Genomic DNA, 14,021 nt, shown 5'->3' on the forward strand with positions numbered 1-14,021 from the left:
ACTTGCTGTCAGATGTTTCCGTACATGCACTGATCATACAGGTTACTTTGGTAACAGGGTTTACACCTTATCAGCTTCTTCTCACTCGAAACAAGCCGATCTGTGGTCACACCTGTGTAGCAGCTTTGCCGAGAGGCCAAGCAGGCTTAAATAGGTTTAAGGTGGATATCAGTGGATATCGGTGGATATTGGTGGATATCGTCTAACAGCTCATTTGACCAAAGGGACAATCTCCTGAAAACATGTGCTGTGTTCCTTTGAGATTGTGTCCCAGTTAGTTCTATAATGGTTTTTGGTTGTTTTGTTCTCTCTCTCTGTGTAGACAAATTGTGGTGGAAGGGTGAGTATGAAAGTAAACTATGCTAACACAGTTTTACGATCCTCCGAACATACTTTTCTTTTTTTTTCTTTCTGTATATTTGTTTGTATTTTACACATCACTGCTGTAATTGCGGATGGTAAGAGCAGCCGTGGATGTAATTTTATATTTAGCTGAAGGCCAAAGTCAGACAGAAGGTTTGTAAACTGTACTGACATTTAAAAAGAAAAAAAAAAGACAATGATGATGTTAAATTGATTTCCTTAATGGTCCTAAGATGTTAAAAATAATATAAAATGACACCATGAGGTCAATGAACAATGAGACAAAAGTTGTGAAACAAAGATTAATTTTTAAGGGGTTTCTGGCCTTATTTATAACTGATTTTTAATCCTTTCTAATGTACTCGGTAGCTGATTTTTGCTTATATACTGTATTTCTATAAGTACTTTAATTTTAGAAATTGTAAATTAGCTTCAAGAATTTCAGTGTCATGTGATTGATGCAAAGGACTTTTGAGTCACTTTGTAAATGTGACACATTTTCTAATCAGTCAAATTAGAGCAATAATCTAATTAGAGTAAAATAAGCTGTAATTGTTTAACCCTGATTAACAAATGCCAATGAGTCAAAGAGAAACGAATACAGTAAGATGATATCCATAATTAATTATCCTGTGATCTTGTGATTGGGAAAATATGACAGCACTGATTTGCATAAAAAGACATCTTGTAAGTGGAGATATTCTTGTCAGTGTTTGAAACGTCGACTCTTCTGTCTTTTGGTTCCTGCAGACATATACAGGCTCAATCCTGGTCGCAGTCAATCCCTATCAGCTGCTGCCCATCTACACTCCAGACCAGATCCGCCTCTACACCAATAAGAAGATCGGCGAGCTGCCGCCGCACATATTCGCCATAGCAGACAACTGTTACTTCAACATGCAGCGGAACAACAAGGACCAGTGCTGCATCATCAGGTGTGTGTGTGTGTGTGTGTGTGTGTGTGTGTGTGTGTGTGTGTGTGTGTGTGTGTGTGTGTGTACTGAGGATTACACCCACTCAATAATTCACATAAACAACCTTTGAATACTCAGAGAAAGCTGAGTGTTGACAGTTGTGTGTGACACAATAAAATCATAGACTTAAAATTCTGTTTAGTTTCCTTGACATACCCTTGAAAGAAAATGAGATAGTTTCATCTTCACTGCAAACAGTCCTGTCCTTTTTTCTTTGATTTATATATAATTTGAGCGTCTTTTCGGCAGAAGAGAGGCTGTAAATAAAAACATAGACCAAAAGTTTTTTTTTTTGTTTTTTTTACCCAAAAATCATGCAGAGCACAATCAGTGTCTGCAGAGCTTCCTCTCAGGCTGCATAAAGCTTCCACAGCCTCCACCATTAAAGGCAAGGCAGCTTGTATGTTGCCTGAAAGGCAAAACGCAGGGCGAAAAAAAACCTGCAAATTACTCATTACTAAGCTAAGCTTAATTGTTGTCAGAGCATTTTATCAACATTTTTATCAGCTCTTCTCTTCTCTCATATGGATTTTTGCAGCTGAACAGTCAGAGGACTAAATAAAAATTGAATTTTGGAAAGTGAGAGAGACATGTATCCCCCATCCCCAGCGGAAATTACACTGCTGACTGAGAAATATGTCCAGTTGCATGATTTTCACTTCTGCGCTGCTTGTACAAGGACATTATTTTATTTTTAGATGAAGCCAGTCAAGGCTCTCCTTTTGATTGTGAACCTGTGAGTTTGCTCTGTTGTGGAGAACACTGCATGTATACGGACTGAGAGGAGCTAATTCACCTTGATTTATGCTTTGATGGTGACACTGCACTGCAGATGTGCAGCACCAGCAATGTAATGATCGAAATCCTGTTTGTTACAACCACAAGAGACGATGAGAGAGTGTGTGTGAGTGTGTATTAGATGAGTGTGTAACAGTCTTCTCTGTGTGACAGTGGTGAGTCCGGAGCTGGGAAGACTGAGAGCACGAAGCTGATTCTGCAGTTCCTCGCAGCCATCAGTGGTCAACACTCCTGGATTGAGCAGCAAGTCCTGGAGGCCACGCCCATCCTGGAAGGTCAGCTGCGGTGCTTTGACACAAAAAAATCATTTACCATCTCCTACTCTGGTGTCTGTGTGTTTTCATAAGTGTACATGCAAATCTGTACACACAGAAGTTGAACCAAAGTGTGAGAAAGCAATCTCACCACAAAGTCCGCTCAAGAGCTTTAGATCGTGTCACATGATCTTCACTTTATGGACTTCTCAGCCACGTTGGATTAAAAGCTGAAGCTCAAAGTTTAGTCTTGACCATGGGAACAGAAGTTAAGAAAACAATCTCACCATAAATTACATTAAGTAGCTGTTCTGGAGCTTTTGCTCACATCATATGATCTTCATTAGCAGCAGATGCAGTTGTACCCAGTTTGCATGGAATTGGAAATGTTCAAACTTAAGTTTTTTTCTGAGCACTTTAAGGACTTTTCTTCTGTACAGGAAGTCCTTAAAGTGCTCCGATGTCAAGAGTGAACGTTGTACCTCAGATGTCAAATCTAATCCATTTTTTGCGATATCAGTCCTGTATAGTTGTACACTGTCAAACATCACATGACTCTAGTTGCGCTATAGCTGTATACTGTCAGACTCCTCTCCCAGCTTGATGTGTGTTTATTCCTGTGCTTCTTCCTCTGTCACCTCACTGTCTGATTTTGTCAACTCATTCAGCCTTTGGAAATGCCAAGACCATTCGTAACGACAACTCCAGTCGCTTTGGGAAGTATATTGATATCCACTTCAACAAGCGAGGGGCCATCGAAGGAGCCAAGATAGAGCAGTACCTGCTGGAGAAGTCTCGTGTGTGCCGGCAGGTGAGACACCGGATCACATTTTACACCTGTCTTTGTAGATTTAGTATATCCTCAGTGTCAGTAAGGATCACAGTGGTTCCTTCAACTCACTTTTCTCCTTTTCTTTTCTGGCTCTCTGTTCTCCACCAGGCTCCAGATGAGAGGAACTACCATGTTTTCTACTGTATGTTGAGGGGGATGGCTCCAGAGATGAAGGCCAAGCTGGGCCTGGGTCTCGCCACAGACTACTCCTACCTCACCATGGTGTGTTTACAGCTGTGTGTGAGACCAGTTTATGAGTCTGTGTATTGACTGATAAATGAGGTCATTATTGAGTTGGTTTTTTTTTTAAACTGGGATCTGGTCCCCAGTTATCATTCACCTCCAGTGTGGTATGATATATTGACTAGTACCAATACTTCACTTTATCTATACTTATATTTAGCATGTCATGCTCACAGTTAGCTAGCATGTTGTCTTGTTAGCATGGTAACATGACGCCTGCAAAAAAAAAAAAGAAGAAATCTAATAAATGCTCGTCACAATTTTCCAAAACCCAAGTGAACATATTCAAATTGCTTGAACAGTTGAAAACCCAAAAAACATATTTTGTTTAACATCATAGATGACAAACAAAACCAGCATAGTGGTTGGTTTGGCAAATGTACCCCTGATAGAGAGCAGCACACAGCCGCTTCCCTGGAAGCATCCAAACACAGCTAGTGGAAGCTAAAATGCTAATTTCATCATGCTAACAGACTCAATGACAGTGTTAACATGCTGATGTTTAGCAGATTTAATGTTTACCATGTTCACCATCTTAGTTTCTCATGTTAGCATGCTAACATTTGCTAATTTGCAAAAAAAACCCACAAAGTGCAGCTGAGGCTGAAGGGAATGTCATTAATTATGCGTTATTTGGTCATAAACATTAAGGGCTAGATGAAAAAATTCATCCTGAGGGGAACATGAATGCACAACACAGACGTTAATCTCATGGTGGCGCTAGAGGAAAAGTCAGAGGATCATAAAAGTCTGTAGGATTCATCTTCTTGGGATCATGAATATATGTACAAAAAGTCCTGACAATCCAGTTGTCGAGATATTTCAGTCTGGAGCAAAGATGCGGACCAACTGACAGACAGACATTGACATCTTTAGAGCAGTTAGCATGGCTAAAAATAATCATCTTAAGTTCTCTGGGTTTTTTTTACCTTCCAGGGTAAATGTACACAGTGTGACGGTCGTGACGATCTTAGAGATTACTCCAGCATCCTGTCAGCCATGAAGGTCCTCATGTTCACTGAGACTGAGAACTGGGAGATTTCAAAGCTACTGGCTGCCATCCTGCACATGGGCAACCTCCGATACGAGGGTACGTCTCACTGCACACATACAGTTAGCTTATACAATAACCTTCAGCTTTTGTAATATGTAACCTAATTGTTCACATATCAGAGACTTTGATCAGAGAAGTCGTATCCTTTAAGAGCTGTGAGGAAAATTGATCTTTCTCGTCTTCCTCAGCTCGTACGTATGACAACCTGGACGCCTGTGTGGTCGTGAGATCTCCTGACCTGGTAACTGCAGCTTCACTCATGGAGGTGTGTATGAGTGTATGCACAGAGTATGTGTGTGTGTACTATCAATAAGTCTACACATTGATCTAGTGAATAGGAAACTAAATTATTATGTATCAAAAAAAGTAATCACCTGCATCAATCCAGTAATATCCCTGCATTGAGGGACTTTTAACTCATATGCTGATACATCTGATAAAGGGTTACTTGCAGTGATGGATGATACTTTAAATTAAAATAAGTTTTCACTACTTTTTTGTCATTCACTGGTTTTCTTTTTTCTTAATTTTTCTGCTAGTCACTGCTTGTTGTTCTCTGTAGGTGGAGCCTAAGGACGTGATGGTGTGTTTGACCACACGAACCCTGATCACACGTGGTGAAAGTGTCGCCACGCCTCTCAGTGTGGAACAAGGCCTGGATGTCAGGGATGCCTTTGTCAAGGTATTGATATTTTTACCACTTTAAAGCCCCTGAAAACTTAGTTTGAAAACTTCAGTTATTTTTATGGGATTTTTTTTTCACAAAAAAGAATAATTAGCATGTTAAAAAGTTGAACTGCTGGACACAAGATGCCTCTGACTTGCCTTGTAAAGTCCATTCATGTGTATGTGCGCTGGAGGCTTCAAGTTTCTATATTACACTTGTATAAATTAAATATTGGACCATGATTGGCTCCAAACTATGTGAACTAATTTGAAAACAGCCTTCCAGTGTCAAACTCTGCACATGCATCATTCTGTACAGTGAAGCTGTAGTGAGTGGAGGAAGACTTTAAAAATTCATGACTAAATGAGCAAGTATAATTTATTAAAAGAGAATTTCGACATTTTGGGAAATACACTTGTCCGCTTTCTTGCTGAGACTTAGATGAGAAGATCGATACCGCTCTCAGGGTCTGCAAATATGAAGCTACATCCAGCAGCCAGTTAGCTTAGCTCAGCATAAAGACTGGAAACAGGGGGAAACAGTTTGCCTGGCTCCTTCCTAAGGTAACAAAACCCCAAAACCAGCACCTTTAAAACTCACTAATTAAACTTTTCTCGCACCCATCGCTAGATGTTCCCAGGCCAGATGAGATATAAACAGTATAATCTCTCCAGGTGTGTTCTGAGTCTGTCTCCTATCAGTTGGACGAGGAAACCTCCAAAGCGAGGCGCTCAGGAGGCTTCCTCTTTTTAAGCAAATTACAGGATCATTTTAGGCATTTCTAGCTTTTATTAAAATATTTGAAACAATGAAAAAAAAGTCACTCTTTGGTTGAACTTGTCACAACCCAATTATGGATGGTCACAAGTAGACAGTGGTTTGTTTTAAGGGATCACAAGCTAAAATAGTTGAGAATCACTGCTTTAAAATCATTTATCATAAAAGCAAATATTAGATTATAGATTAGATTAGATTAGGGATTCTCTCCTTATTGATCCCACTAACACAGTCTTTGGAGGCTCCTCTCATGAAAATGTTTACATGTCCTGGATCAGAAAAGTGTATCTACAGTGGAAATGTCCAAAAATTAAATATGTATATTCTTATTGCCTCTGTGTTTTATCTTCCAGGGGATCTACGGCAGGCTGTTTGTCTGGATTGTAGATAAGATTAATGCCGCTATATACAGGCCTCCGTCCTCTGAAGGTAACATCATGCGCAGGTCGATCGGTTTGCTGGACATCTTTGGATTCGAGAACTTCAGTGTCAACAGGTCACTTATATTTTGTGGTTTGATGCGTAGTCAAGTCGATTTTTATACTGTACTGTTTCTGCTAATTTAACACTCTGACACCTCCTGCTCTCTGCTCTCTTCTGATTTATTTTTTTTTTTTCACTGTAGTTTTGAACAACTATGCATCAACTTTGCCAACGAGAACCTGCAGCAATTCTTTGTTCGCCACGTCTTCAAACTGGAGCAGGAAGAGTACAACCTGGAGGACATCAGCTGGAAGCACATCGAGTTCACGGACAACCAGGAAGCACTGGACATGATCGCCAACAAACCCATGAACATCATCTCCCTCATTGATGAGGAGAGCAAATTTCCTAAGGTACAATACAAGCGAGAGTCGCATAAAAGCTGTTAAATGGTTTTGTCTTGAGCCACCAGGTTAAAAATGTTCATAGTTATCATGTTGACGGATACTGCAGTCTGTAGTTTGAGTGATATGTTGATTTTCTGACATGCTGGGCAAGTTTTTGGGGCCTTTTTATGAGATTTTTCAAGTATGTAATGTCAGAAACTTTCAACAGTAAAAATGTTGGCATATTCTGTATTTTGGCTTTAAAAGTCAACAAAAATTTGTAGCTTCAATATATTTAAATAATATATTTTGCATTTCTTTGGAATGTAACAAAGTACATTTACTAAAGTTCTCCACTATACATTTCAGAGGGAAACATTGTACTTTCTGCTACTTTTTACATTTATTTCACAGCTGTAGTTACTTTTCATATCAATAGGGATGAAATTTTGTTTCTCTGAGGCCAGCAGCGGTGGTACATTTATTATTTAAACACTGCAGATGGATTTAATGAGTAAAACAGATGATTTATTTTATATTTTCTATATTTTTTAATAATTTAGATCACTTGTAAAGATCTGTTTTTGCTTTGATCAACAGAAAAAAGACCATTTGATGTGTCAAAAGCCACATTAAATCCTCTTTGGTTCAATGTTTTAAACAATAAAACATCCAAGGGGGCTTAATACTTTTTACAAGCACTGAATATCTGGATATATATATATATATAGTATATATAACAATACATTTTACATAATGAGAACTTTTAACACTTTAATTACATTTTGCAATCAATGCTTCTGTACTTTTACTTAAGCTTTTGAATGCAAGATTTTACTTGTAATGGGGTGTTTTTATACTGTAGTGCTGCTACTTTTTACTCAAGTAAAACATCTCAATACTTCTTCTACTCTGTTTATCATGTAGAGTTGATGCCTGGTTCTTTGTATTTTTTCAGGGAACTGATGCGACGATGCTGTATAAGCTCAATTCACAGCACAAGCTCAACTCCAACTACATCCCCCCAAAGAACAGCTATGAAACCCAGTTTGGTATCCAACACTTCGCTGGTGTGGTGCATTACGAGACCAGAGGTGGGTTCTGTTTCATCAGTCTCATCTGTCCCCCATGTTGTCTTGTTTTCATGTTTTGTTTTAAGCTTTTCTCCTCCCTCTCTCATTCCTCTCTTGTTTGTACTGGTTCGTGTAATTGTTGTCTTGTTTGAGTGGTTTTGCCAGTGGTTTGCCCAGAGGAGCAGCCTTTCTGGCAATTTGTAGGGACAGAATTAAATTGTTCATGAGCAAAAATGTGGATTTCGTTCTGGAAAAAGATCAGAAAAGCAGCTTTTAATCCTTTCATAGATAATGAAGACATGATGGGAGAATGTTAATCCAGTCATGTGTTACATTAAAAGTAATGAGTTTCTTGTCTGCTCTTATTTAAAACACCTTTGAACAAATGTGATGATAATACACAGATGTTGCCTGTGATCAAAAAACACTGAAAGCATGTTAGCAAACTATTTGTAAGAGTCTGATTCATGCTTTTATGAATGCACAGTAAATACTGTATGTGATTGTAACATGACTTCATTTTTTTTTCTTATTAGTACAATTAGATACTGTACAAAAGGTGTCAAATTAAACTGTGTAACAAAATATACAGACAAAACAATACAACAACATTACAAAAGCAGTCAGACTTAACAAACAGAGGTCATGAGTTGGTACAGGTTTGTAGTTGGTTACGTAAAGGAGAGAACTGTTTATCGACATTTCGGATCAGTATGTTTCTGTACATGTATGAAATGTGTGTGTAATTGTGACCGAGGGAACGTGCAGGTCTGTGCAAGGAAGGGGGAAAAATAAAATAAAAGAAATGATAAAGCAAATGGTGGAAAAGAAAATACATTTATGTGTATGAACATGCTCATATGTATATAGTATCATATTACTACTGTTACCATTACTACCACTACTACTACTGACTTCAGTTATGCAGGGGTTCAGTGCAGCCCGGGAGGATGGGAGGATGGGAGGGCTGACAGGGTCCACAATCTTTTTTTTTTCTTTTATAAATCAATAACAATCTTGAAACAGGATTTTAAAAAAGCTAAGCCTCTATTAAATCCATCTGCTGGTTGTGAACCATCAAGGAAGTGATCTTTATATTTATGCTATGTGTTGATTTTCCCCGACAAATATGAAAGTGAAACTCTAATATTACAGTACAAAATGTCTAATTTACGGCCCGTTTCTACACATTTGTCATTATGAGATATATACGAGGTCCAGTTTCAGTCTCAGCTATCAGTTTTCATAATCAATTATTTCTTTGTTAGTTCTTTCTGTCTACCAGAGAAGATAAATATACACATCAGGCTCATTAAAGGACCAGAATTTCCCAACATGGGACACCTGTCCAATAGATGAGTGAATAAACGAGCTGTCTTCGTTTGTATAAAGTCAATGTGAACAATAAGTGACAGACAACAATGTATAACTACAGGTGTGAAAGCGACCTCACGGTATTTCTCTCTTTCTTTCCCTTCCTGAAGGATTCCTGGAGAAAAACCGAGACAGCCTCCACACCGACATCATCCAGCTCGTCCACTCGTCCAAGAACAAGTTCATCAAGCAGATCTTCCAGGCTGACGTGGCCATGGTGAGACCAACAAACACTGTAATACCGCTAGACTTTCCCGCAGTCTAACTCGTTATTAAAGCACATGAAACTCTTGTAATGGTCGACTAATAAGTTTTACCTCCTTTTTATTCGCTTTTGTTATGACTTTTAAAGGTGTTGCTGTCTTCAAGTGATGATGTCACTGGTGACTTTTGCTTCCCTTTAGCTTTTCTCCCCACGGTGTTGGCTTTTACTAATGGCACAACCCTCCTCTCTATCTGCTGTCTCTTCTCTGTTTCCTCTGTCTTTTCCTCCTGACATCAGTTTCTGTGTGGCTATCAGCAGCCCAGCACCCCTGCTCCCAAGGTAATCATAGGCCTTTTAGTAACATGTGTGTGTGTGTGTGTTTCCTTAAACTGAGTAAAAACCCCATGAATCCAAATATCCATGACGCACCTCCAGATAGTAGCCCCCCCACCCCCCCCTCTTTAAGCTCTTCTCTTTATTCCACAGGTGTGCAGTTTGTTGTAGCAGAAACCAGAAGGAAAATTGTGTTGATTTGGAGAAATTTAGCATGAATTTAATGAAAAATGTATCTGCAAACTCTCTGACTTCTCAGTCTTGTGGTTAAAAAAAAAAAGTAGAGGCAAAGTCTTGTGTGATTCAAGGGAACGCAGCAATAACAGCTTTTGACGGGACAATTTAAAAAACTTTTAGACGTGAGTTGTTTTCTGTTTGGCTTCACTGAAAAGATTACAGTGAAGAGAGCTGTCAGAGATTTTGTATTGTCTCCTGTTTTATTTGGTTTTTTCTTGTGTGTGCTGTAGTAATAATGTGTGTGCACCCTGTTCTTGCATTGTGTACGACTGTGTGAACATTTCTCGTTTTTACCCACATACAATGCAGAACAACTTATTAAGCAGCTTCTTAACTAATTAAAACAACAGTTTGCCTTGATGATAAGAAGAGCAGGTGACAGAAACTTAAATAATAAAATCCATAAATGACAGTAATGTCCAAATCTATTCCAAGTTGTCATTTTTATTCAAGTTCAGGCGTGAAAACGGTTTTAGCAACAAGCTAACTTTAGCAACAGTAATTAAATATCTCCACTTTCCTCAGTTTGAAACAGCTGCCTAAAAGTCTGCAGGTGCAATCTGATTGGTTAGTTGTATTTTTTTTATTTTTTTTGCGTTGCTAAGGCCTTCTACAAATTTATTAAGGGACCACCAATCACAGAGCTCCCTAACTGAAGATCCTGATTGGGTGGGAAACAGAGGAAGTTATTTCCTTGTTTGTGCTTTATTTTTCCAATTAAGACAAATTATTGTGGTGTTGCAAAGGTTAATTTTGACTTGGAAACATTTCGAGTTTATGGTAAATGACTTTGAGAATATATAAATATAAACAAGAAATGCTTTTTACAATAAGAGTTGGATATATCTTAGGCTCTGTGAGCGACGGTTCCACTCCGATTACATCTTTTTCACTGATTTTGGTAATTAATAAATTTGACTTCTATAACACATTTCATATCTGAAATGCAACACAAAGTAAGTAATCAGACTTTTGCAATAAAACAAGGATTAATACCATAAAAGAGGATAAATGTGAATTAAAAGAAAAGACTGTAAAATAATTGGTGAGTGAAAACACTTAAAAATGTTCTTAAAAAGCGTCGTAGAGTCCCGCAAAGTGAGTTTGGCACCAAAAAATGCCAACTTACGGCCAACAGTCAGCTCATGGAGACAAATTTCACTGGTATGACGAAGATTAAAAAAAAAAAAAAAAGGTCATTTGGGTTTCTGAAACTGTTTTATTTATTTCCACCACACTGTGTGTGTGTGTGTGTGTGTGTGTGTGTGTGCAGGGTGTTGAGACCAGGAAGCGCTCTCCCACTCTGAGCAGCCAGTTCAAACGTTCCCTCGAGATGCTGATGAGGACACTCAGCGTCTGTCAGCCGTTCTTCGTTCGCTGTATAAAACCCAACGAGCTCAAAAAACCTATGGTGAGTGCTGTGTGTGTGTGTGTGTGTGTGTGTGTGTGTGTGTGTGTGTGTGTGTGTGTGTGTGTGTGTGTGTGTGAGTGAAGGGATTTCTGCAACTCCTTTTCAAAATAAAAGACTTTCCCTGTTTTTAGCACAAGTTTAAGTTCACCTTGTCCCATCGTCCATAAAATTTTAGCTCCTACCTACCAAACTCTACATGATGAAGCCACTGAGTTTTCAGATTTATGACTTTGTTGTTCTTGTGTCTGTTGCCATCATGCACGTTTAATATTTTGTGCTAAATGCTTTTATTTTGAGCATTTTGTAACTATTGTTTTGAAAAGTGCTACGTAAATGTGCTAGCTATTTTAATCAGAGAGCATAAAAGTATAATTCAAACAATATTAAATAAAACTACTGAGTATTCTGAGAGTTTATAACTTGTAGATTTAACAATAACATTGATTTCAGCAACACTTGTACAGTTACACATATTAAATCTGTTCTCTCATCTTTTATTATATCACCTTACAGCTCAAAGTCTTGCAGAAACCGGATACATTAAGACACTTTAATTCAACTTTTGTCTTCTTATTCTGACTTTTTTAACCTTATTTTAATGTTGCACATCTTGTTTCTCTGTGGTTTTTTTCTCAGTTATTTGACAGAGAGCTGTGTATTCGTCAGCTGCGCTACTCCGGCATGATGGAGACCATCCGGATCAGACGGGCCGGTTATCCCATCCGATACACCTTTGCCGAATTTGTGGACCGTTACCGAGTCCTTATGCCTGGCATCAAACCTGCCCACATACAGGTCAACAGCACAGCCACTCTCATCTGCTCAAATTCAGTTTCTTTTAGTTCAAGGGGACCGCCTGTAACAAAGACAGATTTTTGTACTTATTTCTACGTCCACCTCAGTAGAAATGTGTTCAAATATCAGCCAGGCAGTATCATTCACCTCTAATGTGTTGTGTATGATCTGCTTGTTTGGTAAATATCTATTGTAGAACTGATCAATACTGCATTAATTGTGTTAACTTCAACTGATTTTAATACAACATTCCTGTTTGCGGTATCTGATGAGCCTTAGATCAAAGTACAAAGTCTTTAACTTCTCTTTTACAAAGTCCTTTCTCCTTCCAGGAAGACCTACGAGGGACCTGCCAACAGATAGTCCTGGCCCGGCTGGGGAAACATGATGACTGGCAGATCGGAAAGACCAAGATCTTCCTGAAGGTTTCCTGAATATCACACTTAATAACATTAAAGGATAAGGCTGGTCTTATTGTCAACAAATCTCATGTGCAGAGCCAAACCAACATTGTGTGTGTATCCAAAGCCTGATGTATCTAATTCCTCTGTGCCGTAGACCACAGAACGTACCCAAACAAATAAACAAAGGTGTCGAAACTCTTCGGGGTGAAGGCACATGTCACACAGTGCAACAGTGTGGCTCATCAACTAATAGTTTTTGGACAACAACGAAGGACTACGGCATAGAGCATATGTGTCAAACTCAAGGCCCGCGGGCCAAATGTGGCCCGCCACGTCATTTTATGTGGCCCGCAAGAGAAAAAGGTCTGATTGTTAAAAAAAAAATTTCAAAAAAATTTCAAAAAAAAAAAGTCAAAAGCAGGCATTGACCGAAAACTACATTTCCCACAATGCATGCTGATTATGTTACCCACAAAGTGACGGTGTCCCGCCACTACAGTGCAATGTGCAATGTATCCACATCAATGTGATTTTTCCCAACAAGTGTAATTGAGAAATATAAATAATGACCCCAAAATGTCCATTTGTTTTTGTAAAATGCTACATCTGTCACACACGTTCTTAGCAGTTCACAGTTGTTGGTTTTACAAATATTCTGCCCCTCTCAACTATGACAAAAAAGTTTTGAACAAAGTTAATGTCATAACTTGTGTTTGATGTTATTTTTCTTTAGTAAAGGAGTAACGTGGGTTTCATAACCTAAAACATATATATTTTTTTACATCTGTGCAAATATATATATAATATTTGTAACTTGAATAAGTGGTACGTCGTACCCCTTAATGTTCTTTAACATTAAAGAGTAGTTACATTTATTTTACATTTAGTTACATTTGAAAGTTACATCTGGCCCTTTGAGGGCAACGATTATGCTGATGTGGCCCTCTGTGAAAATGAGTTTGACACCCCTGGCATAGAGGAATAAGATATATCAGACTTTGGATACGCACACAATAATCACTAAAATTCCCTGCCTTATCCTTTTAAAGTGATGTAATCTACAAGAATATTTCATTTTAAAACATAATCAGTGCCTCTCTTCTTGTTGTTGGTTTAAAACATCCTGATTTTCAACCGCTGGTGGTTTTATTTGCTGCTGTATCTCTGCTTGTTTCCTGTCAGGATCACCATGACATGCAACTGGAGATCGAGAGAGACACGGCCATTACTGACAAGGTCATCCTCATCCAGAAGGCTGTACGCGGACTTAAAGAGAGGTCAGGAACTTTCCATATATGTACCTTTATTTTGAGTGTCTTTTTTTTAAATAAGAGCGTTCCTACATGTTGATGTATTTGATAAGTGAACCTCTGTGTTCAATCTCATGTTCAGCTCTAAAGGATTCAGGATACATTTCT

At 38.5% G+C, this 14,021-nt stretch overlaps 1 protein-coding gene across 1 annotated transcript in view; it reads left to right on the forward strand.

The window, feature by feature from the left end:
* Positions 1 to 14,021, forward strand: part of LOC137196027 (unconventional myosin-VIIa-like) — a 59,984-nt gene that overhangs the window by 18,377 nt on the left and 27,586 nt on the right. Inside the window, exons 6-20 of the mRNA XM_067608801.1 lie at positions 1,114 to 1,298; positions 2,289 to 2,410; positions 3,058 to 3,200; positions 3,330 to 3,443; positions 4,401 to 4,554; positions 4,707 to 4,783; positions 5,081 to 5,200; positions 6,316 to 6,458; positions 6,588 to 6,798; positions 7,730 to 7,865; positions 9,329 to 9,435; positions 11,267 to 11,404; positions 12,041 to 12,199; positions 12,532 to 12,624; positions 13,786 to 13,880. Of these exons, the coding sequence (XP_067464902.1) occupies positions 1,114 to 1,298; positions 2,289 to 2,410; positions 3,058 to 3,200; positions 3,330 to 3,443; positions 4,401 to 4,554; positions 4,707 to 4,783; positions 5,081 to 5,200; positions 6,316 to 6,458; positions 6,588 to 6,798; positions 7,730 to 7,865; positions 9,329 to 9,435; positions 11,267 to 11,404; positions 12,041 to 12,199; positions 12,532 to 12,624; positions 13,786 to 13,880 (1,997 nt within the window). The remainder of the gene's footprint in view (positions 1 to 1,113; positions 1,299 to 2,288; positions 2,411 to 3,057; positions 3,201 to 3,329; positions 3,444 to 4,400; positions 4,555 to 4,706; positions 4,784 to 5,080; positions 5,201 to 6,315; positions 6,459 to 6,587; positions 6,799 to 7,729; positions 7,866 to 9,328; positions 9,436 to 11,266; positions 11,405 to 12,040; positions 12,200 to 12,531; positions 12,625 to 13,785; positions 13,881 to 14,021) is intronic.

This window comes from Thunnus thynnus, chromosome 13 (assembly GCF_963924715.1).
Source record: "Thunnus thynnus chromosome 13, fThuThy2.1, whole genome shotgun sequence".
NCBI lineage: Eukaryota > Metazoa > Chordata > Actinopteri > Scombriformes > Scombridae > Thunnus > Thunnus thynnus.